The sequence below is a fragment of the Diachasmimorpha longicaudata genome, chromosome 1 (assembly GCF_034640455.1).
Source record: "Diachasmimorpha longicaudata isolate KC_UGA_2023 chromosome 1, iyDiaLong2, whole genome shotgun sequence".
NCBI classification, from domain to species: domain Eukaryota; kingdom Metazoa; phylum Arthropoda; class Insecta; order Hymenoptera; family Braconidae; genus Diachasmimorpha; species Diachasmimorpha longicaudata.
In genome coordinates this window covers 10,537,264-10,562,447 of record NC_087225.1, presented here as the reverse complement: position 1 = coordinate 10,562,447, position 25,184 = coordinate 10,537,264, and the positions used below count along the sequence as shown (strand labels likewise).

The window sequence follows — 25,184 nt, the reverse complement described above, 5'->3', positions numbered from 1 at the left end:
CACTCTGGGCTTACCATTCGGCCCGAAATTGGCCCAGACCTATTGCCGAACTTTGGCCGCATTCTGGGCTGACCATTCGGCCCGAAATTGGCCCAGATTTACGACCAGAGCTGTGGCCAGGCTCCAACCGTTGCCTGTATTGGGTTCAGAATCACCAATAAATATATGAACGGTATATCTGATAAGCAGACATGTATTTATTACCTTCAACATTATACAGAAAACAGTTTTATTATGTGACAAAACTTATATTTAAATTTATTAAATCTATTGACAAAAAAACTCAGCCAATCAAAAACTTTTTTCCTCCTATCGACATAGTACATGTTTTCATCCGATTTTGGTTGAACAGTTAAAGATATGCAGTGTTTGTATCTCCAATTTTCATGAAAGATAATCACAACTATGAGATTTTTCCGCGAACAGAATATGAAAACTCAAAAAAATGATTGCAGGTATAAATTGTAGAAAAATCTTTTGTGGATTATTTTCATCCGCTTTTAAAATAAATAATCTACGTAGATCATTTGAATCCGAAATTTAATACGACATACCATATTAAGTCTTAATAAACTCTCTCTTACAATCTAATAATATTAGCAGTCAGTCTTCAGAATTCGAAGATTGTATTAACAAAATATCCAACAAAATAACGCACCAATGTTATTTTTTAAATTAGTAGTTTAGAATTGATAAATTATCGTGCTTCAATTCAAGCATGAAAACAGTCATTATAATAGCAATATTATGGATAATTTATTCCGCTATGGATGATAAGAATTAATTCTTATATCCATAGACAATTGCTGATACGAATTATCCTGATAAGAATTATTTTTTCATCTCGGAAAGACGTCCTTTTTTTACAATAATGTCTTCTCCATCTGCAACTCCGGAACACAGAATGATATTTAGTTGCATTGATTGTGTGCTAGTTCTATATAATATTGCTTATTATATTCACTCTTTCAAACAAACTTAGAAATATAAAAAAGTCTTGGATAGGATTACATATAACTAATTAATTTCAACCCTTAAATTTGAAATCTTTGGGGAATATGGACGCAGTCCGATTGTGAAACTTCAACCTTATAAATATTATTTGACTTGAATCACCAAATACTGAAAACAGCTCTCAATGGCTGAAATTACTTTCATTAGAATTTTTCTTAAAAATTAAAAATCCACTTATTATTTTTCCCTTTAAACTTTTGGACATAATATTTAATCCCTGAACCAACAACGGATATTTATTCCCGTGATCTAACTTATGAGGAAATGACATAGAAAATACTTTATTATGCTAAGATACATCACATTTTCCAATTGTTATTTCCATCTTCTGGATTTCCGACCTCGCCAGGAGAAATATAATAAATATAATTAATACTTCAATGACAGCCGAATACTAAACAATATTCATATATTAATATATATTCTGCCCAATGAAACGCCTCGCGATAAAAATATATTGATAATATAAACTTTTCCTATTAATCGTACCTTTTATCAAGAATATCACAACTAATACAATTACGAAAATGAACTAATGGAGTCATATTAACACAGTGATTTTACAATTCCATTTATCCCGGAAAAATGAAGTATTATCGATTGGTATCAAAGGAACAAACTGAATTATTCTCGTTATGATGACTTGACCCGCGTTGTCGTTCCTTACGCCCACCCTCTCGATCGCCAGAACGTGACAACCAAGTACTTACTTCTGACATTATCTTCTTCTCATCAGTGCTGGATCCTATTACCTCAATTATCACATCAATCAGTACTTTGCATACTGTAGTGTTATAAAAATTTTTCTTTTTCTTTCCGCCAGCTTCCTTTCCGTAACCAGAATAGTGCAGTGACACTGTCTTCCTCAGAACCGCAGATAGGATAGTGGAAACACATATTTTCATCTCTTTTTTATTGCTTATCAAAACTCTCATGAATAATCGCTAAAAATAAAAGAAGGGAAATTTTTTTGAATTTATGAACATGAGAAGACATCTTTGGGCTCATCGCCAGCGGGTTGGTTCTATAACCAAAGCGTTCCAGTGACGTAGACTTGAGTCCCGGTGATGAAAGATTTTTTCATCACCAGAAAACGAACCCAGTGCATGTGTCACCGCCCAATTTATTGATTTTACATAAAAAAGAAGAAAAACGATCAATTTCAGATATATTACCAGTGTTTCTACGAGATTTGGGTCCGTTGTCAATATCGCTTCGTATTCCTGGAACTTATCATCCATTTCAAATAGTAGTGGCGTAGACATCTGCTTCTGTATTTCAAGCAAGCTAGGACCAGAAGCTGGGGCTAGATTAGTGCCAATGATTGTGGTCTTGAGCTCATTCATAGACTGCTTTAAATCGTAAGCCATCCTGCGTCTTAAATTTTCGAGCTTTTCATCTAATTGCTGATCAAAGTAATCTCGAAGGGAGTTCAGGATTCGACGTTCATTATCAGCATAATGACTAGATGACAACTGGTTTTGTGGTCCCAGCATTTTTGGCATCTTAGCAGGGGGTACCATCATTGATCGTGAAGTTTTTGGAGTTCCTGGGCTCACAATCGAATTCAATCCGTCTTCAGCGCGTGTAGTAGACGATGCACGCCTTTTTCGGTTACCTTATGAAATTAAAGGAGGACCAAACGATATAAATTGATGGGTAGCAGCATCAGATGAAAAAAAAACTACCCAAGCCCCCACCAAAAATATATAATATAATCTAATTCTATATAAGTTCCGAATTTTGTAAAGAATGTTCAAAATATAAATTGGACCATTTTCAAATATTTATAAATATAAATTTTTTCATGCGGGAGGAACTTGGCCGATGATTGGTCATGGAATATCCGAGCCGATTTTACCTGAAGCGTTATGGACTAGTGGTGAAGGAGGTGTCAAATGAAGTTCTTTTCTTGTATTTCTCGCTGAGTCCATCGATTTTGTAGGTGACTGCAGAATTCCATCGGAGGAATCATTGCTCTCAGATTCATCAGTTTCGACGTCTTTAAGCAAAGTAATATTCTTCCTTGACCGCTGTTTAAATGATAAACATGCACCTGGAAATTATTGAAAATGATGATTTATCCCTGACCGGATCATTTAATTAACACGAACTTAGAATTACGTGCTACAGTCCCATATTACCTCAAAATTGATTTATTACCTGTTGGTACAGATCGCGATTTACTCGACATTTGCAAAAAGCCAGAATTATTTTGAGCCTTTGAGGCTCGAATCTCCTCAGGATTAGCTATAAGACAATCATGATTTTCGTCTTCAGAGTCAGATCCACTCTGGTAAATGCTTTGAAATCTTGTCTTTGGTTTTGCTTGTATACCTACGAAATTTTACAAGTTTGTAGTGAAGTAGTAACACAACGTAAGTTGTCTCCAGCCTTTGTTTTTTATAGCTATTTCAAAGTGGGGAAAGAATGCATGCATTTGAAAAAATATTTTTTTTGTAGAACCTATCGCTCCTACAAAAAAGGTTTCTATCAAAATTTTACCATTTTCCGTAGATGTTCACTTTGATTTACCTCTTCACAACAGAATTATAATGCTTTCCTACATAAGAGATGGTGGGGAAAAATGGAACGTTTCTCGTCCCCTCAACATTCCAATGCTTTTATGTATAAACAATCATATCAAGTGTAAATCATAAATTTTCCACTTTATCTTGTTCGCACGTAGTGATTTCTGTTAGCGACTCAATTTTTTGATGAGTAAAGAATTGCAATAAAAAAAAATAACCTAATATTTTTCGACCACAACATAATAAAAATTTTCTTATAAAATCATTCAATGCGATTCTCTCTTAAAACGATGTTTCGAGACAAATACACATGTAATGACTGCACAGATACATAATTAATATTTATTTTGTAAAAGATTTCAAAAATTCGGTCAATCTAATTCCCAATTTAGGGAACGATGGGTCTTTTGATGTTAAATACGAGAGTTGAATAAATTGGGGATGAATAATTGGGGTTAAGAGTGGTTATAATTGTTGATAATTGACTTTTACTTCATATTAACAGGACTTACCAGACTTTGGAGTTTGATTTCTAGGTGGAATCGGGATTTTAGTACTAAAGATGTTGTTTAGTTGAGACTTTGATGCAGTTAAGGGTTTTGCTGAAATTTTTGCTTTCGAGGAAGTTTCGGACCTCCCCCCCTTTCGATCATTTTCACCATCGGTTGTCTCACAGTTGAGAGTTACTTGGGCCTTTTTTAATCTTCTGCGACCCTGATCCAAATCAGCTGAACACAATCAACATATGATCCTTTAATATTGAAATGAACCCATCGAGCAATTCATCAAGTTATAAGTGGAGTCATTTCAATTTTTGTACCTGCTCCGGTGATGAAGCAAAATGGATAACTTTGCCAAGAGTCCTTGGGCGAGTGCAATTTTTCCAAGTAGTCGTCAAGTAGATGATATTCAGTTGTCGGTGGGAATTTACAGGTGTCTTCTTCTGCACTATTAAACCATTTTTTCGGCACCAAATCAATGCATGGTAGCCCTTTTTCGTTTTTCTCGAGAAATTCGATGACTGCGAATGGTTCGCTGAGATTTTTTGGATCGCGAGATGGATGTGAGGTTTCCGACATTTTAGGTTATGAAAAAAAATCACGATTCGTACAATTGAACCTGGTGTTTTCGAGTAGTTTCATATAAACTGATAACTTTGCAGAATGATGCATATAGCTTATTATTTAACAGAAAAAATTGCGTTTCTATTTCCATGTGTTTTGAACGGTTTTTTGTCATCACCCCACTGATGCTTCTTTTTTAGCGCCACTATTCCTTCAAAACGATTATATCACAAATATCTGTCAAACACTTAACACACATTTAATTCACATTAAATTCTCACTTCTTGTAATTTACCGTCAACTTAGTTGGTGAAATCCGAATTTGAGACAAAAAGCCCGATAAACGGATGATACGAGCAATTATGAAAGGTTATGTACACGGACGCCAGATCTAACCGATTTATGTCCCACTTGCATGTAACGACTCCACTATTGAAATTTTCTAACGACCTCGATGATCGGATTTTCATGTCGATTGTTGATTTAAAACATAAAATTGTTTGTTTCTTCCACAATTTTAATCACGAGTTCAACTAAAACATATACCCTCATTCATATACCCTCTTACCAAAAAAAAACTGCATTTCACAATGCGAACAATTTTTACGTTATTTTCTAGTGGAGGAGGGATATGGCGTATTGTCGTCCAGTTACATTTAATAAAGCACATTTGTGTTTAATTTTGTGTGCCTTCTTACATGTCATTTCAGCTGCCCAGGACTTAATGTAGAATATTCCTACTCGACTGGAAAAGTCTGGATAACTAAACGCCTCTTCCCTACTACTTTCCTGGTGTCCGAAAATATATATACCAGTAAGATCATCACAAATTTTGGATTTTCCTGATTTAACGAGAATTTGTGAAATTACGAAAACTTTCTCAATATCTAGGAGTACCACGTTATTTGGATGACTTGTCGTCAAGGTTAGACCATTGATGTTGATCATATTTGATGTTAAATGAATTTCCCCATCAATTATCATCGTTGTAGGCTTTCTCGCGATAACCCAATCACTCAGTATGTGTTTCTGATTAATTACCATGGTTCCTCCAGACTCCATCTCAGTTAGTCTGTTGATAATTTGTGTGAGTGGTTTTATCGAAGAATGAACGAGTTTTTTAAATAAACCAATGTAACTCTCTCCCCAAAACGCTGAGAGCTCATTCAGAGGAATTTTAAAGTATTGGGCATCATTAGCAACGTGGATGATACTATGCCAACTGAGAACTTGAGCCCCTTCATCATTATAAACATCAGGTAACGTCTCGAAACAAATTTTTAGCAGAGATCCAGCATATTCACTCAAATCCTTAACGAATTCCTTACTGTTTAAAATTCTGCTAGCAAAGACAAATAATGAGAAATGACAACGTAAAGGTTTCGGTAAGAAATCTTGTAACACGACGATACCACAATAATTAAGGAAAAACTTGAATTGTGATGCTTTCCATCTTGAGATATTATTCACATCAAATTCTTTCCTTTGAAATTCAATAGGGATATCGGCTTTTAATGACCTCATAATACCATCAAGCCGACGAACATCAGCTAATTTGATCCTCTGGGCTGAACTTCTCGTTAGCCATTTATCCAGCAGCCATTTCATATTACCAGAATAGAATAAATGCATTAAATCTAATGGCACTTGTTTTGTCAGATCGAATCTATCCAAAGAGAGCAGCGGGGACACAGAACCTTCATAATGATGTTCTGGTTGAACTCGCGTCTCGTAGGATACTTTAGTGCGTAAATTTGCATTGGTCACTGGATATATGCGTTTTCCTCGTCTTCCACAACCTACTGTAATGCCCTTGGTGAAACACCTTCCACAGGCATAGAAGGCTCCAGGAGCTTTGTGGCAGCAAATGAATGCTCGAGCTGGCGAATCAGCCACTATTGCTACAATTTTCACCTCAAAAACCTTGTCATCAATGCGCAAACCATTTTCTTGGAGTTCATTGGCCTCTTCAACAAAATCAGTCATGAATTCTGTGGCTGATAATGGTTTCCCATCCCCACAATAAATCGCGGCAGCAAAGGGTTTGGTAGTGTAATTTGGATGCTGTATTTTTATTGAAATTGGCCAAATTTCCTTCTTAGCATTCCGGTATACCTGCATACCGTCAATATGAACCAGAAGAGAAATGTCGTTTTCTCGATAAATTTGAGTTGAAATTATTTTTCTGAGTCCCGAGGCGATTCCCAAATAAATGAATTCACCTGGAATCTCATGAACTCCTCTCATGGTTGTTAGGTGTCTGCAATGGGGAGTTTGCAAAAACATTCCCCATGAGAATTCAATTTTTGGAATGCTGTTCCATATGGGACCCAAGCCTGGCAAACCATGCCCCTTGTCTGCCTGGCCATGTCTCGGGGCAAGCTTGGTGACCCAAGCCTGGCAAGCCATGCTCTTTACCAGTCTGGCCATACCTCGGGTCAAGCGTGGTTGCCCAAGCCCGGCAAACCGTGCTCTTTGCCAGTCTGGCCATACCACGGGCCAAGCTTAGTGACCCAAGCCTGGCAAGCCATGCTCTTTGCCGGTCTGGCCATGCCTCGGGCCAAGCTTGGTGGCCCAGATCTGGCAAGCCAGTCTCGTGCCAGACCTGGCCCGTTTCGTGGACATTGGCATTTCCTACCTGGGCGTTGCGCTTGGGATACGCGTCAGCATTCGACCACGTCCGCCAATGTGGCAGTGGTTTAACGGGGAGCTGATTGGTTCGTGGAATTCCGCGAATATGTCTAGTATTGAATTAATCGAATTTATAACTGATCAACTGAGATAAATATTCAGTAAAAATTACACCACAATTTACGTGATATGCAACTAGAATTATTAGTATTTTCCGGATGATTGAAATATAAGAAATCTCGAAGAGTTCGTCCCAATCGCGAGGGAATTTGAATTTGAGTTGTCCTATTCTACGATTATGAATAAAAATCAGAAAAAAATACCTGCACACGTGTGAATGTGTATATTTATTAATAAAATAAATTGAACTTTCCACCCCCGAGTGGCGCGAAATGGGGTGAATCGATTGTATCGTGGGAAATTGAAAAAATTAAAATACCTGAAATTAGCAGAGATACCCTACGAATAATGAAGAATGAAAGTGGAAAGTTGCCCAGCCAAGAATCAAGAATTAATTGACTAGAGTTAATTCAACAAAAGTTTGGGAAACGAGCCGATGTTCAATCGGCAGTTAAAGGTATAAGGGCTGTTGAAGGTAGTGGCTGAAGATCAAACTGTGAGAGAGGGGAGGAGAGATAATTTACTGGGGTTTCGCTAGTCGTATGCATTAATGAAATTGAGCAGCGGTGTGCACCATCATTTATTTACCCCCTGCAAGGCCCAACTCCTCGGAAACCAGGCATCGATTAATAGGTCGAATGAGTTACTCGCACCAATGTATTTCAAGGGGCAATAAATCCAAGGTTAGAAAGTGTTGAACTTCCATTCTGCTTCATTGGTAGAGTTCAAAGTATAGGGGGAGGAGGTAATTATTATGCCAGAAAAATAGAAGAGAGCCTGTGAATAGCTGACTTGGAGGAGACTTCAAAATCATACGGCGTAGGTTCAAGTTGAACGATCTCGTTATCATCGATGTGAAAGTTTTCCATCGGATGAGTTATGGGTGTATCTGTCGTAAAAACTTTTCACGGTGCGCTTGTAGAGAATAAAATTGAATTCAAATTTGTCCAGGAGTGATAGTGACAAGCTCCTGATGGTAGAGCCAAAAAATTCATTTGTGAAGCTGATAAATTTCCAGATTTTGACAAGAATATTGTCATCATGGAAATCAATTGACTGGAGAATTTAGTTCGATAAAAATAATTTCTAGTCGATTTTTTTTGTGACTAGACTTATTTACGTTTTCAAAAAACCCCATCACAGATGTGAATAAACTTCATGTTGTAGTCAAAATGGAAAATTTTGCAATGTTTGTTGTTCTCCAACAATGTATAATTTCCCAAAAATTTTAATGAAATTCCCACTGATATTAAATGAAATGTTTATCACGCAAAGAAAATATTACGACAGTTGCAATGAGAACGATGAATGCCTAGCAACCACCATTATATTCATCTGTGCACGTCAGCTTCAAACTTTCCATGTGCCCACATCGAGGGTGTCAAAAGAAGAACATAGGAATGAACCCTTTATGTAAAATAAAAAAAATATCCAGTGCGATGCCTCCCTCTGATAGATATTGTCGAACTCCGAGTCAAAAGAATCTCGCGACAGCACTTTTTCATCGGCTTTTGAAAAAAAAAAAAAAAAGTCCCAGACTCTCTTTATTCTCCAATGACCTACATGAGTCACATCGCTCCCATTCCAATTCCTTACATCATTGAAATATACAGACAAACCAACCTACGAAGACACTTGCAGGGCTTTCAGATGATTCAATTAGGCTATCGATTTTACTGATACTCGACAATTGTATTTCATAATAAAAACAGAGAAAAATTGCATAGTCCGTTGTAGATTGGTATACATGGTATAGCAATTGTTTGACGTCAATATTAGCTCTATGATTTTCCTCGACGTCATAACTGTTGTGACAAATATACACATAGTTGCACATACCCTCAACGAGTTGTTTTAGGTTTAATCCATCTCGATCACCAACCAAGGGAGAATAGAGAAGTACGCAGTTGACATTTTCCTATTTCGAGGTAAACTATTCGCAAAGTGCACGAACAATAATTTGAGAGAAATTCTAGCGACTATACATCCTATTTCTATATTTAAAAATACAGATACTTTTATCTCAAATCAACGTTAAAATATCGAAATTCTCTCACAGCTAGTCCTCGTTGGTTGATATTTATAGCACAAAATTCAAAGTTGTTGGAAACTCATGGCGTACGATGGTGGGCCAATCATTGTACTCTAGTGATAAAAAATTCAAGAAATACACGTCAAGGTTCACTTCACCGATGTACATTTGTATGAAATGAAAATTCCAGTTTCGTTAATGATTCAATTGAAACAATCTGTCTAGAGGAAGGAAGTGAGGATTATTCTGTTCCCTATTTTGATAATAACAGAGTCAAATCGTTTGTTCTGACAAGATTATTCTCGATGAAGGTATCAATATTAATCTATCAATCCAAGTATTGCCAGTTTTACAAGATCTAAGAGTGGGAAATCATGAAAATATAATCAGAATGCTCGAAAAATGGTGGAATCACAGTTCCAATCTGTATGATTCAATGGGAATGCGTAGACCCCGCGGGACTGAACAGTTTACCAATGGGTAGAGTACATTTTCCCCCTCAACCCATGCACCATACGGAGACCAAAGTGACCCTCTAACGTAACTCCCATGAATAATTGAACGCCCCTATTCCCCGGTGTCTCAGTTGATGCAAGATTGGATTCCTACGACGGTTTCCTTGATTATTTATTCTTCATTATTTCACCTTCCCTACGTCGGTCATCATCGAATTATCTCAAGATGGAAAAAAAAATTATTTAACCCCAGGATTGATATTCTCGACAAGAGAAAATCGCTTTTTCGAAAATGTTCCTCCAAGGTAGGTATTTTTAGGTAGTTTACGGTCAGCTTCAAGCATAACAGTTATGTTGAATGGTCTAGTCATTATACCGTTAGGACATTGACGAGAAACTTCATTGTCCTATTCTTGGAATTTTGGATTTTTTAGGTCCTATAGTTCCGAATAATGCCGTACCTTAATGGTCATTATTAAATCAATAATCAGGGTCAGTTTTTAAACTAATAGTGATCTGGAAGATATGTGAAAACAAGACAGTAGCTCTAGATTTTCCAAAATATAACAGCGAAAATTCTGGCAAAAACTTCACGGGGTTGTCACAAATTTCACACAAGTCAAATGATAAAAGCAAAATCGAAATCTGGACGATGATAACGATCATGCACAATTTCCACAGGTGTCGAAAACCCCTAAGGCAAATATCCTAGTTGGAGAGCGGCTTTCGCGGTTTACTACTCGGAAAATTTCAAACTCCCGGTGAACTTAACCGCGAATCTCTACTATGTACAATGCAAACGATTCAAAATACATTTTAAACTGTTACATATTGTAGTATCGAGCCATCAATTATCGAAGCTGGGGAAACTCCAAGTTGTTTCGACAAATTTAATTTTCGAGTTGTTCATTGGAATCATTAAAAGTTTTCGATAACCCCTTAATTATTGAAAGTGTTATCTAGGTACTTTGATTCAATGACATGGAATTTTTCAAGTATCCACAGAAGTAAAAAAAGGTATAAATGAATAAACAGAGAGAAAGGATTTGAAAATACTAATTTTTACACCGAAATCAAATAAGTTTTGTCCTCTTGAGCCAAATTTCCGAGGAATAAACCTCAAGTTAGAAGACATAATAAAATTTCCATAATAACTTTTTTTGTAGAGAGTACTAAGGGCTCCAAAAAGTCTTCCCATAACTTTTAAGATATCTCTGAAGAATTGGCCACTAGTCGAAATGGACTTAAACTGTTGGACAACTTTGATACCGAACTAATGAATGAGTTACTAAATAAATCGAAATAATTAACAAACTCATGGAATTTCTGTTTCACTGTGAAAAATGAAATCAAACGAGTCGGATGAAGTAATCCCCTGCCACTAGTTTTGCTTTCCACTCTCATTGCTTTTGTCAGATTCCCTGAAAAATTGTACTATGACATAAAAAAAATGAATTACGGTATCGATGAGTACTGGAAATGGAAGCGTTTTGATTGTGACAGAGGTGGCAATTGCAACGGTTAACCGGGTTATACGATGGAACTCACTCGGACCGATGCGCTATCCAATCTCAACTGCAATTAAAATGCTTTCAGGATCAAATGTGAATGAGAATTGAAATAAAAGGGAGGGGCGAGGTAGGAGTAATAATGAAAAAGTTTTTGTTTTTTTTTTCCTCGAGGAATGATGGAATTCATCCGAACGCGAACGATAAAAGAAAGAGTGCAATGAAAGAAACATACTTGAAATGGTTGTGACATACCAAGGATTTTCTTCAACCCAGGGAAATAGGGCTGACGGCGGAAAATTTCCGGAAATTCATAGGAGTTTTATTCCAGATGTAGAGGGATTGATGCAATGAACAAATGGAATTTTAGAGGGGTTCATTCAAACGAGATAGAAGTCCGAAAATGCCAACGAAAAATCTTGCTTTTTACCCTTATCTCATTAATCCTAGACAGAAAGAAATTTTGGATGAAAATTAGCCCTCTCGAATTTTTGTAATAAAACTAACCTTTATCCCTCCTTTCATCCCCTGGAGATTTAATTTGTCCCTAAAATTTATTTTCGTATAAATTCAAAAATGTTGGCAAGATTTTACCGAAAATATTTCAGCACTTCCTATAGTTTTTCTCTCTCAATAGTGACTAATCGATAGGCAAGCGTTGAGGGGCGGTATCAAGGGTCTCCGACCCCATTAATTCCAGTCATTTTTGATTAGTTACGGTTTATACGATCCCATTCGAGTCTATTGATTTTTTTTCTCCCCACCTGGGATCCATCAACTGCATCTAACACAGGCGTATTTTTGGGAGTCATATACAATCGTTTATGTATATTTAACAATTAATTTCTACATCCGTTCGGGGCACCGTATATTTATCGTTTCATCCCAGATGTTTATGAGCCTTTTTTTTTAGAAAAAACTTGGTTGGATTTGAAATTAAGTCGATGAGGGGAAGGGAAAGGGCAATGCCGCGAGCCATGTCACACAGATAGTTTGTGGCTACGGTGAAAGCCTCGGCTTATCGGTGATGGGCTTTCACATCTCGGAGGGGCACTCACCTCGGTTTCTACGCTTTTAGATGCGGTAGGACTGATGCTTTTGTCATTAAATCTATTCTATAGTAATGGGTTATACGATAGAGAAGTTACTGGAGATCAATAATTTGAGATTAATAAAAATAGAATGGGAGAGTTTCGCATACATAAGGAAGGAAAAGAATTCTAGTGTTATTCCACTGTAAGTTATGGTCAGAAAGAGGAATCGCAATCGCAACAATAAAAATTATGGAATTATTACGGAAATCCCTAGAAATCTGATTAAATATTGCTAGCAAAATTCATCTTAAAACCTTTAGAATCTTTCACAACCGACTACTAATCAATAATTAATCTGAACAAATTGGCGATGGTTAAATTCGATGAAAGTCCCTCATAATTGGACATAATTTCCTGAACATGAGGACACAGAAGGCTCAAGGAATAATTGTGACAAAGCCGACAAAATTATAATAAATAAAGAAAAAACCGTTAGAAGTGCTTTATCGATCAGTCGTCGGGGCGGGAATGAGGGTGAGACTTGGAGGATATGAGTGGAGAAACTTTGAAGAGACACCTCTAGACAGAGTAGAAAGGACAATAAATAATCTATCGTCGAATAAGGACACTGTGATGAGGTGAAATGAAGTTATTTTGTCTGTTGTGAAAATGTTTGCTTTACATACACGGCTTACAAGACTTTAATGGTAAACTCAGCCCCTTCATGAGCCTAGGGGAAATGTGTTTGTTATGATAACCAGACCAAGTTTTGGAAGGAAGGAAGGAAGGATGAAAATACGGTGAATGTTTACATTTATGGTACCATACTCCTAAGAAATGCCTTTAAACATTGAGCATCAAATTGACGATGAAAATGTTATTCGTCTAGGGTGCGGTGTAGATACAACTATATTGAACAAGTTTTAATTTAGGACATTAAATACAAACTGTGTTATTGGCTCACTGTGTGATCATCGAAATTGAGAATTCATTCAGCAAATGGAAGGGGTAATAAAGATGGAGAATATCACATGAATTAAGAAATAATATCATTGCAGACCAGAAAAGTAAAAATATTGTGAATATGATTCGAAGGAAAAATGATTTTGATAAATAGTTTTAAAATTAAACAATTTTAGAGACACGAGCGTCTTAAAAAATGGATTATAGTATCTCATTTTACGAAAGCAGTTTTTTTAATCTAGCCAAGGGATTCCCACGGGTCAAATTTACTCTGACAAATCGAGGAAATCCGACACTGATAGAGGTCACTCCCAGTGGTATCCTTAGTATTCATACATGTAATTAAGGGGATGGGGGTAGGAGCCCCTTGAAAGTTCCGGTGTTCCTTTTGATTTGGGCGGGGGATTGGGAGGTTGTGAAAGACCACCTGTAACGCTGCCATTGGGCCTTGGCTGGAAATGATGAAATGGCGAAACGCCAGAGCTCTTGGGGATTTTATACAGAAAGGGGGGGGGGAGGCGGTGGTAAGGGTGGGGAGATTGGGGGGCTGGACCAATCAAAATATCACTGGAGATTTATGAGAGTAGGGTGCTCTGCGGGCAGAGTTTTTCATGTGTTGCCGTGGGATAGCAAGTCAGAAATTTCATAATTTTTTTTTCTTCCTCTTAGTTCCCTCCCCACAATAGTAATGGTGTCCAAATTGCACACAAATTTTAGTTATCAAGCATATCAAATATATTCAGTTATCATTTGCATGAGTTTCACACCAATAAAGAATTTTAATTTCAAACTCAAGTTAGAGAAGATAATGATCGATAAGACAAAGTGTAATGAGAATTCTGTAATCTTCTATTGAATGGCATGAAGCCTTGTGTCCTGTTTAAATTCTAAAAAATATCTATAAAAAGTGTGAAATTCCCATACTCGTCTTTGCTATACCCGAAATATTAATTTTTCCTTCGAAAAGGCCACTGGACTGTACATGTAAACATCTCAAAATTTCTCTTCAACTACACCCTCAATCAAGAACAAAGGAGTCATCGTACTATAATCACTACAACATGCGCTCATCTGCAAGACTGATTCGACGTAAATTTAGAATCAATGCCCAGCCCTATAACAACGAAATTCAGTATAGTTCCTCACAATCTGAGGGATTCAGACATCCCTCAGTATTCTCAACAACAATTCTCGATAATCCCCCCGAGTAAAAGCAACTGGACCGAGTGTAAATTCTGTATGCATAATCTGCGACGTTTGTAGACCCGGAAAAGCTCTCAACACTGGATGCTAGTGAAGCTAGCAACCGAGAGTAAAATGAGAGGGATACAGTCAATGTCTGGATTTGCTGGTATCAGAAGCCCATTGCATTCGCCTTTGGAAGTTACTACCGTGTCAACACGACATTTTCAAATTCCCACTCATTCCACATTCGAAATACTCAAGCATCATCTTACGGCAGATGACTTCAATGGAGGAAGGATGTCTCAGAATGGTCTGGATGGTTGAGGCGGATGTACATGGTGAGGATGTACCACCAAACGCTAACCACATCAGCCATAAGCTTTAGTGGAGATAGGAAGGAATGGGCGGGAGGGTTGGAAGGGGAGGATTTCCATGTACGGAGATTCATTGGACCCGACGACTACGGCTAGGAGCAACTACATTAGCATACATCCGGAAGAGACAAACGAAGAGCGGAGATGGGAACGTGCATTACGGTAATATGTAGCTTTCAGTTTTGCGGGGACGGGTGGAAAAGGACGGTACAGGTTACGAGTGATGCAGTGAAAAAATTAATAACTAAAATTACGACACCTTAGGATTTATATTTATAACATTTGGATTTTTTAAATTCCGAATTTTTAGGCCATTTGGATTAAGGCATTCCAGCGATTCTACTGATATTATTATTTTTTTTCGTATCCTAAGGGCAATCAAATACTTGGAATATTTCGTTCTCCAGTGAAATGCTTATCTACTTTTATCGTTGAGTTCAGAGCTTTTGTCTGGCGGGATATTCACCTTTTTGTGAGTCTTCTGTCGTGAATGAAAATATTTCAAAGACACCACTTTTTACAGTTCGTGGATGTAACAGGTTTGTATGAATCTTCCACGCGTAAAGAATTGAAAGGACTGGGACTTGGATAAATTCAGGAGGATAGCATTGCACGGAGGTAAGTGTATTCTTGGATGAGATGCCTCCTGGAAGTGTCGCTGGAATGGGAGATGTGAAGTGTGAAAAATGCTGCTATCAGTGAAATGTTCAAACGATTCAGTTTTCAGGGGAAAGGGGAGGCACTGGCAGAGATGGAGGTTAATCTTTCACTCGAAGGGCATATCGGAGTTGTTATCAATCTTAAAAAAGGGAAGCCGGGGTTGAAGAACGGGTAGTTAGATTGTATTGAAGAAAATTTTTTCTTCACTTCATTTTTTTATGCAAAATGGAGGAAAGGATCTTTGCAATTTTATCATGGTCTGCATGATAACTGAGGGGAAATATTGTCAAGATGACATTGATTTAGAGCGATGGAGTTAAAAATAATGAAATTTCAAACTTCCCTGAGCATTATTTTCTATTCATATTTTAAACAATCGAATTACATTGGACATTAAAAAAAATTCAAGTGTGAACTCATATTTTGAAATATGTAAACAAAATTGATATCAATTTCAGAATTCTAATAAATATCGGCACTTCCCCACAACGATACTTTACGAAAATGCATTGTCTAGTTGTGTAATCGAACGGGATAAAGGAAAGCTACAGGGTGTAGTAACAAACGTGGGTTCACGCCAAACCCTCGGTGATAAATTAACGCACCTCAGGCCCTCTCAAGGGATACTGCCATGTGTTACAGTAGAATGATATATGGCGAATAAGACGTGGCGTGAAATATCCACGCGCGAGGGCAAAACCAACTACGAATGTATGTATAATACAACCGTATATAATATACCCTGGGATTTACTGACAATGAGTTTAGCCCGGTACAATGCTCTGGTATATTCGGCTCAGCTGAGAAACTGAGGTAAAATGAAAATGGCTATTGTTATCAATTTATGAAATTCATTGTTGGATATTTGTTACAAACAACTTTCCAATGTATAGTTTTCGAAACTTGTTATGGTATCGAAAACAACATTGGAGAGTTTTGAGAAACTTCGTTGTCGAAAATTCACGATATCATGATAATCATTGATAGAAATTAATTTTTACTTCAATCATTCAATATTGGAATCACCTGAAAACTGACAAATAAGTTCCGCTAAATATATTCTCGAATTTTCAATTTCAAAAAAACTCATTGAAAACTTTGTTCAGATATATTTTTTCTGGGGAAAAAAAAGTGAAAATCCATATGATTTTCTACAGAAATTGAAAAGTTCATCTAAATTAAGACCCACCTACAGTCATGCAGGAAATACTCTTTCCCAATGCCCAAAAGAAAAAACGATTGTGTAGAGCTTGTACACTACTTTGTTTAAACAATTTTCGTAACTTGTGAAACAACAGTGAGGGGATTCCTGCAATATTATAGCTTCAAGTAACCCATGAAGACCTTTGTCAGTACAGATACTCATAGTTGGGAAACTCTTGGATAGAGAAACCTATGGATATATTCAGGAACATATCCTGAACTTTCGAAAAGCGTTAAGCCACGCGAATGGTAAAGGAATACCACCCCGAGCACATGCGGGAGGGGGATTAGGTCGCAAAACAGTTGGAGCCCGAGTGTTCTTCCCTGAGATTCATCCAGTGGTGTGCTAATGACTTTCCAGTATAACAATGGAGTTGTTATCGTGCTAGTGTTTTGTATAAATAAACATGCACTCAACAGTGTGAGGGATGAAGGGGAGGACTGTTGAATAAAGTGGATAGTGGGAATTATGATGATTAAATTATGCAATTCAATTGCTATATTCGGGTTATGCTGTTGCCGATCAGTGATCCACGCTATATTTGTCGCAATTATGACAGGTGCAGGACGAATTAGTGTCGGATAAGTGGGTCGTTAAATTTCCATCATTTCCATCAGGATATTGAGGGAATAATCCATTGCATTGAGAAAATTGATACGAAATCAGGAAAGTGAAAAAATCTTTTACACTATTTTTTTCCTAAAAATATTTCTCATCGTTATTGTCACGAATTTGAAGTCAATAACTATTTCACTCACTTAGAATGTCTACAATGTCTGTGTAATCAAGATATTCACATGAACATCTCAATGTCTTCCTTCAGATTACATTGAAAAAAAAAAACATCATAAAAAGATAATTTTCCTTTTATTATTAACAAAAAATTCAATGGAGAGACCTATTCACCCCAAACTGATTCAACACGATAAAATATCTCTTCAGGGAACCATAATTCTCCGCAGAATAATTTTTTTTTTTCAGTTCAACCTGCCCAGTACAAAACTTCCTTCATTTCCCTCAACATCTATTCACAATCCAAAGTTTTGATTTTGTAAAGTGATCATTCGCTCAACGATGCTTCCTTCACGGAACCAGATACCGCGAGGCAACTTCCAGTGGAGATTGAGCGTGCCAGATAGTATTGGCTCGCCCTATTCTTCGTCTCAGTCGGGGTTGCAACGATGACAGTACCTGAATATCGATAGGTAAATGGCGGTATCTCGACACACTTGAGACCCCAAGATTTTGTGTAACGATACCATCCCATACTCATGATACCCCACAATCTCCTCAATGGATTAAAGCTTCAAAGCACGTATTGAAATAATGATTGCTCGCAGCCGCACGGGAATTCTCTAAAACAAATGCCCGTATTCGACTGAATGAATAATGAATCGGAACTAGTATGAGAGTTCTCTCGAAATTTTATTAAAAAAAAAAAAGAAAAAAAAAATTTTCCGCTCATTCCGCTATTTTTTCACCCCTCGATTTGTATATCAACGGGACCACGTAATGGAATAATTTAGAACCGAATTCGTTCGGTCATTCGTGCACCGACTGCTGCTGGCCTGCAGCTGGCACGTTCGATTAATTAACCGGAAATAGCGAAAACGTTGGACAGCTGGACCAAATTCCGGGGAATTCTCACCCCTTGCATCGACTGTATATTATTGGAAATATTTTCACACGTAATTTAGGATTTTTTTTTTTTTAATTTCACGTAGAAAGTACATGTAAGTGTTGGAAGTTGAGGAAAAGAATAAAAAATTAATTTCTACTTTTTATGGATTTACCCTGCCAATATCGATTATATCGTTATCATAATTTTTGTGATAAACTTTTTCGAAGGGAAAATTATCGCTTTCGACCGCAAATGTAAAAAACTATTTCACTGAAAGAGAAATAATCAAAGTGTTTGTACATCTTTAAAATAAAATCTCTTCTACCCCTATAATTCACTTCGATTCGTTACTACATCTTCACCTAGTTACTGTACGTTTCATATTCCATCCCTCTGTACTCGACTCAACGATTATTCTCCCCTATTTAGTATCAAGTTTTTACATCGTAAACCCTGCCAATCGAAAAGTACAACATTTTGCAAACATATATCCTTTTTTATCGAGTATAACCATAGTACCGGTAAATTAACACACCAGGGAATCCCGAGACTGGCAAAATGGACACATATAGAATAACGGTCCATTAATCCACTGGCGCTGTTGGTAAATAAAAATATAATGCTATCCCATAAAGCGACTTTGGTACTTCATTATCATGGGAATTTACTCAACGCACAACTTTCGTACCAATGGGAGTACTCATCTATGCAAGTATTTGTACAGCAGTTACAATATGTATAACGAAATATCTATAACCAAGAGGATGAATTCTCAACCGTGAAATGGAACTGATATGGATTATTGGGTTAAGTCAACATCGAATTTGAAATTGATATTCCAGACAAAGGAGAAAATTACCTAGAACAGAGAGTACTTCAGTCGTAATGAGAATAATTTTAATAATAGAGAATCTATTCTGGATTATTTAAACAGAAATGGAGCAAGCACTTGAATTTGATAAATTCTTATTCGTCATTTATGAATTACCTTATATTCAAAAGGTCATAGCTCAAAAATTATTAAATTAATGCATTACCAAGAGCAAATTGTCACTACAAAAACAGGTGACTCAATTATTGTTAATTTAAGAGACCGGATCCATAGAATTCTCGCTACTTTATTCCTGCATATAAAAGTAAAATCCATCATCACAATAATATTTCTAGTGCATCGTTTGCAAAAAGTAAATGGTAAACTTTATTACGTCATTGCGTGTGTTGTCAAAGCTCCCGGGGCTAGTTTGAAGGACAATTGAAATTCAAATTCTTAATTAATACATTTTTTTGTCTCTCCTCGTATACCAGAAAATTCCTAAGTATTTGAAATCATAAGAAAGAAATTTAATTATATTAAATTTTATGAATTTGATGAACGTATAATCACAATGAACTATAAATTCAAAATTCATAACGCTCTCTCCCTCTTTTCTCCCTACGTATCGATAAACCAATTTATTTATTTAAAACGAAATCCGTTACCTATTAGCAAATGGATCAATTGAATGGTTAACGTTCAGTTACACAAGGTTTATCAAATTTACGCATTTAGCAATGAATCAATTAAAGGCTATTTACCAGCAACCAAAATTCATACGAATGCAAATAATAACTGAAGCGTTCTATCAATATAAAAATTAAAATCCATCATCGCAACAACTTTTTCACTGTAATCCCTTCAACAAATAAACGACAAAATTCACTACGATATTGCATGAGTTGGGGATGCTTTCTGGGATGGATTTTCACGAGGTGGTTTTTCACTGATCTCCCACGGGCTTGCTGTTGAAAAGATAGCGAGGTTCGGAAAAGTACGGATGCGCCCAAGGGCCAGAGAAAGGAGCTCTGTTGTATCAAAAAAAAAAGTGAGAGAAGAAAGGAAAATGAGGATAAAAAGATGAAGCGTATCGTAAACAACCGTCGGAGATCATCGTCGTTATAGTCTCTACTCCCGGGAGTTTATCATTGCCCCTCATGAATCACCCGGCAAAGTTATATTAACCATACTTCACACGTATAAGTGCGACGAGAAATTGCAGGATGCGCGAAGTTGGTGGTATCATTCATGTGGTCCAACAGTGAGTCTAAAAACCAACGATTTCAGGCAAGCAACAAACAACTTTCTTCCCTGACTATTGTAACGAAATTCAAACGGAAAACATTTATTCTGATAGTAAAATTAATTATTTTACTCAAGAGATATTATTGACACATTGAGATGTGCACCCCAAATATTCAAAAAATTCCTTTGACGTATGAAATACACAATTTTTGTTTTCACTGACCCTTGTGGTGTTGCAAAATTGAATAATTAACAAATGCAGACTGTCATTTTCATAAATTTTTTAATCCAGTGACCATTTTGTTGGATATTAAGTTCCATGTCCAACACAGATTTGAAAACTCTAGATGCGATTGAAATGTCAGTGATAATTTCCTCAATTCGAATTTTGATCAATCAGAATGGAGTATTTGGAGTCGTGTTACACATTTCACACTGATAATTTCACATCGCGCTGCGTGTTTCGGATTTTAATCTGCATAACCAATGCCTCTGGTTGCTATGCAACAAACCATTTGACAAGTAAGTGACAATTTTGATATTTGTGAGATAGTGTAGCTGATGATCAACGTGAAAAATCCATTTATCCTGGATTTCCAAACTCCATAAAAGGGTTTATGGTCTATTTGATATGAAATTGAATTCAAATTCCCAACATTCGGAAATAAAGTGCAACTATTACGTAATTTTCGATATATCTCAAACCGTGCACCACTACCGTGTGATACGAAAGCGTCTCGTTTACCGAAAGTTTTATACAAAAATTTTGGAAACAGGCGAAATTTTCATACCCAATACCTTAAATCAAGATGTCTGGAAAGAACTAGCTTGGACAGTTAACCCATAGCGTTTTTTCGAACGAGAATTTAATGCGGTATTTTCCCAAACCCCATTTCGCTCGTAAATATCCTTTTGTACTTTTTCCGAAAATTTATCAACAACGAAGATATTCCACGTCCAATACTGGCCGCAATTCAAAGGCCCACTTGGATATCCCGGGGCCGTTCTCGCCTGTCCATTCGGAGAAAAGAATGAGAAGTTATAAGGTTGGAGAAGTGACAAATGGCCGGGGATTACGTAGACCTACCGCTACTCACACCAAATTTTTACTGCTATTTTTATTCCTTCAATTTCCTCGTAGTATTTTTTTTGTTAAAATACAACTCATTCAAACTTGGATGTAGCTTTCAAGTATCGTTATGGATATATAATTAAAAATCGACTCAAGGGAAAAAAATGGTTATCTTCCATTTGACAAAAATATTCATAACAAAAGTGTTATTCAAATCTTTTTTCTTTAGCAAATACACTATTCAGTGAATAAAATGCAAAAAGCCTCTTTCACCCTCCGATACTAATGCCCCTTTGTTTTCCTCTAGTTTTCTCTATTCCAAGCACCTGCGTCCACATGTATTTTCCCTCCCCAATATTTCGAAACACAACCCCGAAATTGTGTGTACCAACAATATTTTTTTTTCCCATCACAAATCCAAATAAATAAACCTCATATACCATAGAGTTCCCGTTGAATTTCAGCGTGCAGAGTGATTACAAAAAGCCATCATAATTATCCGAGAATGTGAAATCCAATTGGACGGAATATTCGATTTAAAAAAACAATGTAAAAAAAGATATGGCAGAATGTATAAAAAATATATCTCTCAATACTGTATGCTCTACCCTTGAGCTTCCGAGATTTCAATTTAAATTCGAAATTTTGACTCTACATTTTTACCATTTTTTTTTTTCACCTGTCACCGACAATTGAAAACTCGTGAGAATAAAAACCGTCAGGGGATCGTTCGATGCAGTTTCTCACCAATTTATGTCATTGACAATTTATTTTTTATCCGTGAATATTTTTTTGTTTTCATATGGAAAAAATAATTGGGTAGGGTTCACGCACTAACTGAAATAGTGAAACACTGGACAGCCTTATGTGACCTCCCCGTGAACTCTACATGACCTCATCAATGCTGTTTAACCCTCACAACCCTCACGACATCGCAATGTTGAAGAATATCAACCTCTATGTCCCTCACGAATACCAATTGTTCAAAATTTCAACTCATTCCTATCTCCTCATTATCATCTCCATTTCAAGTAAATAATCACAATTGAAAATGTTTCTCTGATCCCTCTTGTAAATGCAGAACAGCAACATGTCACCACAACCCAGGGAGCCCTTGACTGTCGAAGAGATACCGTTGCGACGAGCTAATTAACCTGACGCACTCAAGCATCTTCTACCTCGCCACCCTCTCGTGATACCAAGGTGCAATAGTTTCGACAATGATACCGAGGGTTGACGAGACAGCCAGGTGAGAGGTCAGACACCCCCTAGAGACTTTGGTTCGTGGTTCGAGGGCTCCGCAAACGTCCCTCAAAATTTGTGGCTCCATTTTCACGCCCTCTCGAATACGCTTGACCTTGCGTAATTCACCTCCTACGTGGTTCAATTAGCATGTTTATGTAATATACCCATTCATCGTCTCTGGGTAATCAACATGCTTCCTTAACAATACTCGGTCAAATTCAATTATGTGATCGTTGCGATTTAAGTGGATTAACTCCAAGGCTATTTAGTTCACGATAATAAACGGAAAAATATCCGCAACTTCGTCATTTTTCTTTAATCATTCTCCGAAAATAAAAATTCTAATTTCCTGTCAGACGTCTCAAATAATTTCTCAGGTATGTAAAATTTTTGGAATGATGATGTTTGACTATAAAAGTACACTGATAAGATAAGTGTATTAATGGAGAAAAATAGTCCAATAAGTAGTTGAATATTTTTTGGTTTATGGTACTCCAGAATTTCCACAAGTGAAGATTATCCAGTCGCTAATCATCTATAACAGCGTCACCACGAAAGGACATTAAAACCTCATTAAGACACAAAATTAATACATTTTTGGTGACTTACTCATCTTTTCAAAAATCCCACAAAGCGGAAGAAAATACCTCAAAGTTGAAGAATATGAAAAAATAAATACTAGTCTTACTCGGACTGAAGAAGGAATAAACAACGAAATTTTGTTTCTAACCAATTCCCAAAAAACTAATGTGTTTCACCTGCCACTGAAAAAAACCACATTGACTTTTTCTCCTCTATAAATATACGAAGTAAAGTGAAATACAACAAACTGAATATGCACGAGGAAGAAGCAAGATTCCGAAGCCATCGATTCAATACAAAAAAATAGCCACTTATAAAATATTAATATGAACACGCTCCAGAGCTCGCATAAATATGTAATAACCTGAGTAGAAGTAAGAGCGCTAGATACATACTGCAAGAACCAACGGGAAAAAAAACAGTCAAGAGCTGAAGGAATATGCTGCTGAGATCGCATTTTTTTTTCAAAACCTTTCCATTATTAAACTTGTAGGAGTTGAAAACATCCTCTCTGAGTACATCACTCAACTCTCATTAAGTGAGCCACGTAAATATTCCAATTTTTGATTTTTAGATAGAAATTTTCTATTTACTATCCAATCAAGCTCACGTGAACTCATAATTGGACATTCATAAACTCATTTACAAAATACATGAGCAATAAATATTAATTCAGTTACACATAACAATTCACGGAAAGCACAATATTCAAGTGAATATCGTGATTACATTCAACATTTTATTCATCTATAAATAAAAATTAAAACATTCACGTGGTACACTTCAAGTGGAGTGTACAATTCCCACTGAATTATAAATAAAATTCTGAATGTCCAATGTCCTAATATGGTTCAATTTCCAGTAAAACGAAATGTTATAATGCTCTACCCACATCTGATTCAAGTTCCCTTCTCCGAAAATGACAATTCACCACTCCATGATATCTCATTTTTTTTTTTGCCCCATAAACCCCAACAGTTGAAAACCCATCCTTCATCAGCTATTACTGGATACGAAACACAACTGGAATGAATCGTCATGTGTTATACGGTACGTACATAATACTCAAACCGGAAGTCTATGATTCATTGCAATCCCGCTTGGTCCATCGGTTATCCCCCCGGTGCAGTCCGTTCCTTGTGGCTTTTACCTCCCTCTGTCTCCACTACCTCCGGACAGAAAGCCCTCCGATGAATCGACCCGCTCGACAAAATGCTATCGAACGTCCTGGACAGATTGCGTATGATCCCAACGAATGACTATCATAGACGAATCGCTCAAATCCCCATCGTCCGGAGTTCCAAGCCGACCCAATACCCTATTTCCCGAGTGTATCGATCACGACCAATCGCCTTTATGGCACAACTTTTTTAAATGAAAATGGGAAAACAAAAAAAAAAAATTCAAGTATTTGTCAACAAAAACTACTTCCATCATTATTATTGTATTTGATTTGAAAGGGAGAAAAAATGACGATGAAAAATTTAATAGAATTTTTGAAAGAATTGATTTCCAAAAATTTTCGTGATTTCTGTCAATTTCCATGATATAATTTAACGGAAACTTAGAGTATTCACTAAATTGTGACTTTTTTATTTTCCAATTCCTTGGCTCCTTGTTGGAATTCTTGAATCACATGGAAAAATAATGGAATCGCAGGGCCTTCGTCCGAAAATTCGGATCCTCTGATTAAATTGTTGTAATAGGAAAAGTTTGAACTGCACCACTAGAATATAAAATACAAAGACTGGCAAGAGGCCCCAACGAGTCAACAAACCAAGCAAAGAAATCGTTCAAGTGAATTGGTAAGTTGTTTGGTTGAAGTTCCAC

The 25,184-nt window shown here is 36.7% G+C and overlaps 2 protein-coding genes across 3 annotated transcripts in view; both read right to left on the bottom strand.

Moving 5' to 3' along the window:
* Positions 1 to 25,184, bottom strand: part of Fas1 (Fasciclin 1) — a 155,565-nt gene that overhangs the window by 116,496 nt on the left and 13,885 nt on the right. The gene's annotated exons all lie outside the window — the stretch shown is intronic.
* On the bottom strand, positions 180 to 5,766 carry LOC135170723 (uncharacterized). Its single transcript, XM_064136806.1, has 6 exons — positions 4,366 to 5,766; positions 4,058 to 4,273; positions 3,178 to 3,351; positions 2,876 to 3,070; positions 2,190 to 2,632; positions 180 to 1,958 (listed from the first exon to the last, which is right to left on the bottom strand). The coding sequence occupies exons 1-6, from the start codon at positions 4,622 to 4,624 to the stop codon at positions 1,608 to 1,610; spliced, it is 1,638 nt and encodes a 545-aa protein (XP_063992876.1). The 5' UTR covers positions 4,625 to 5,766; the 3' UTR covers positions 180 to 1,607.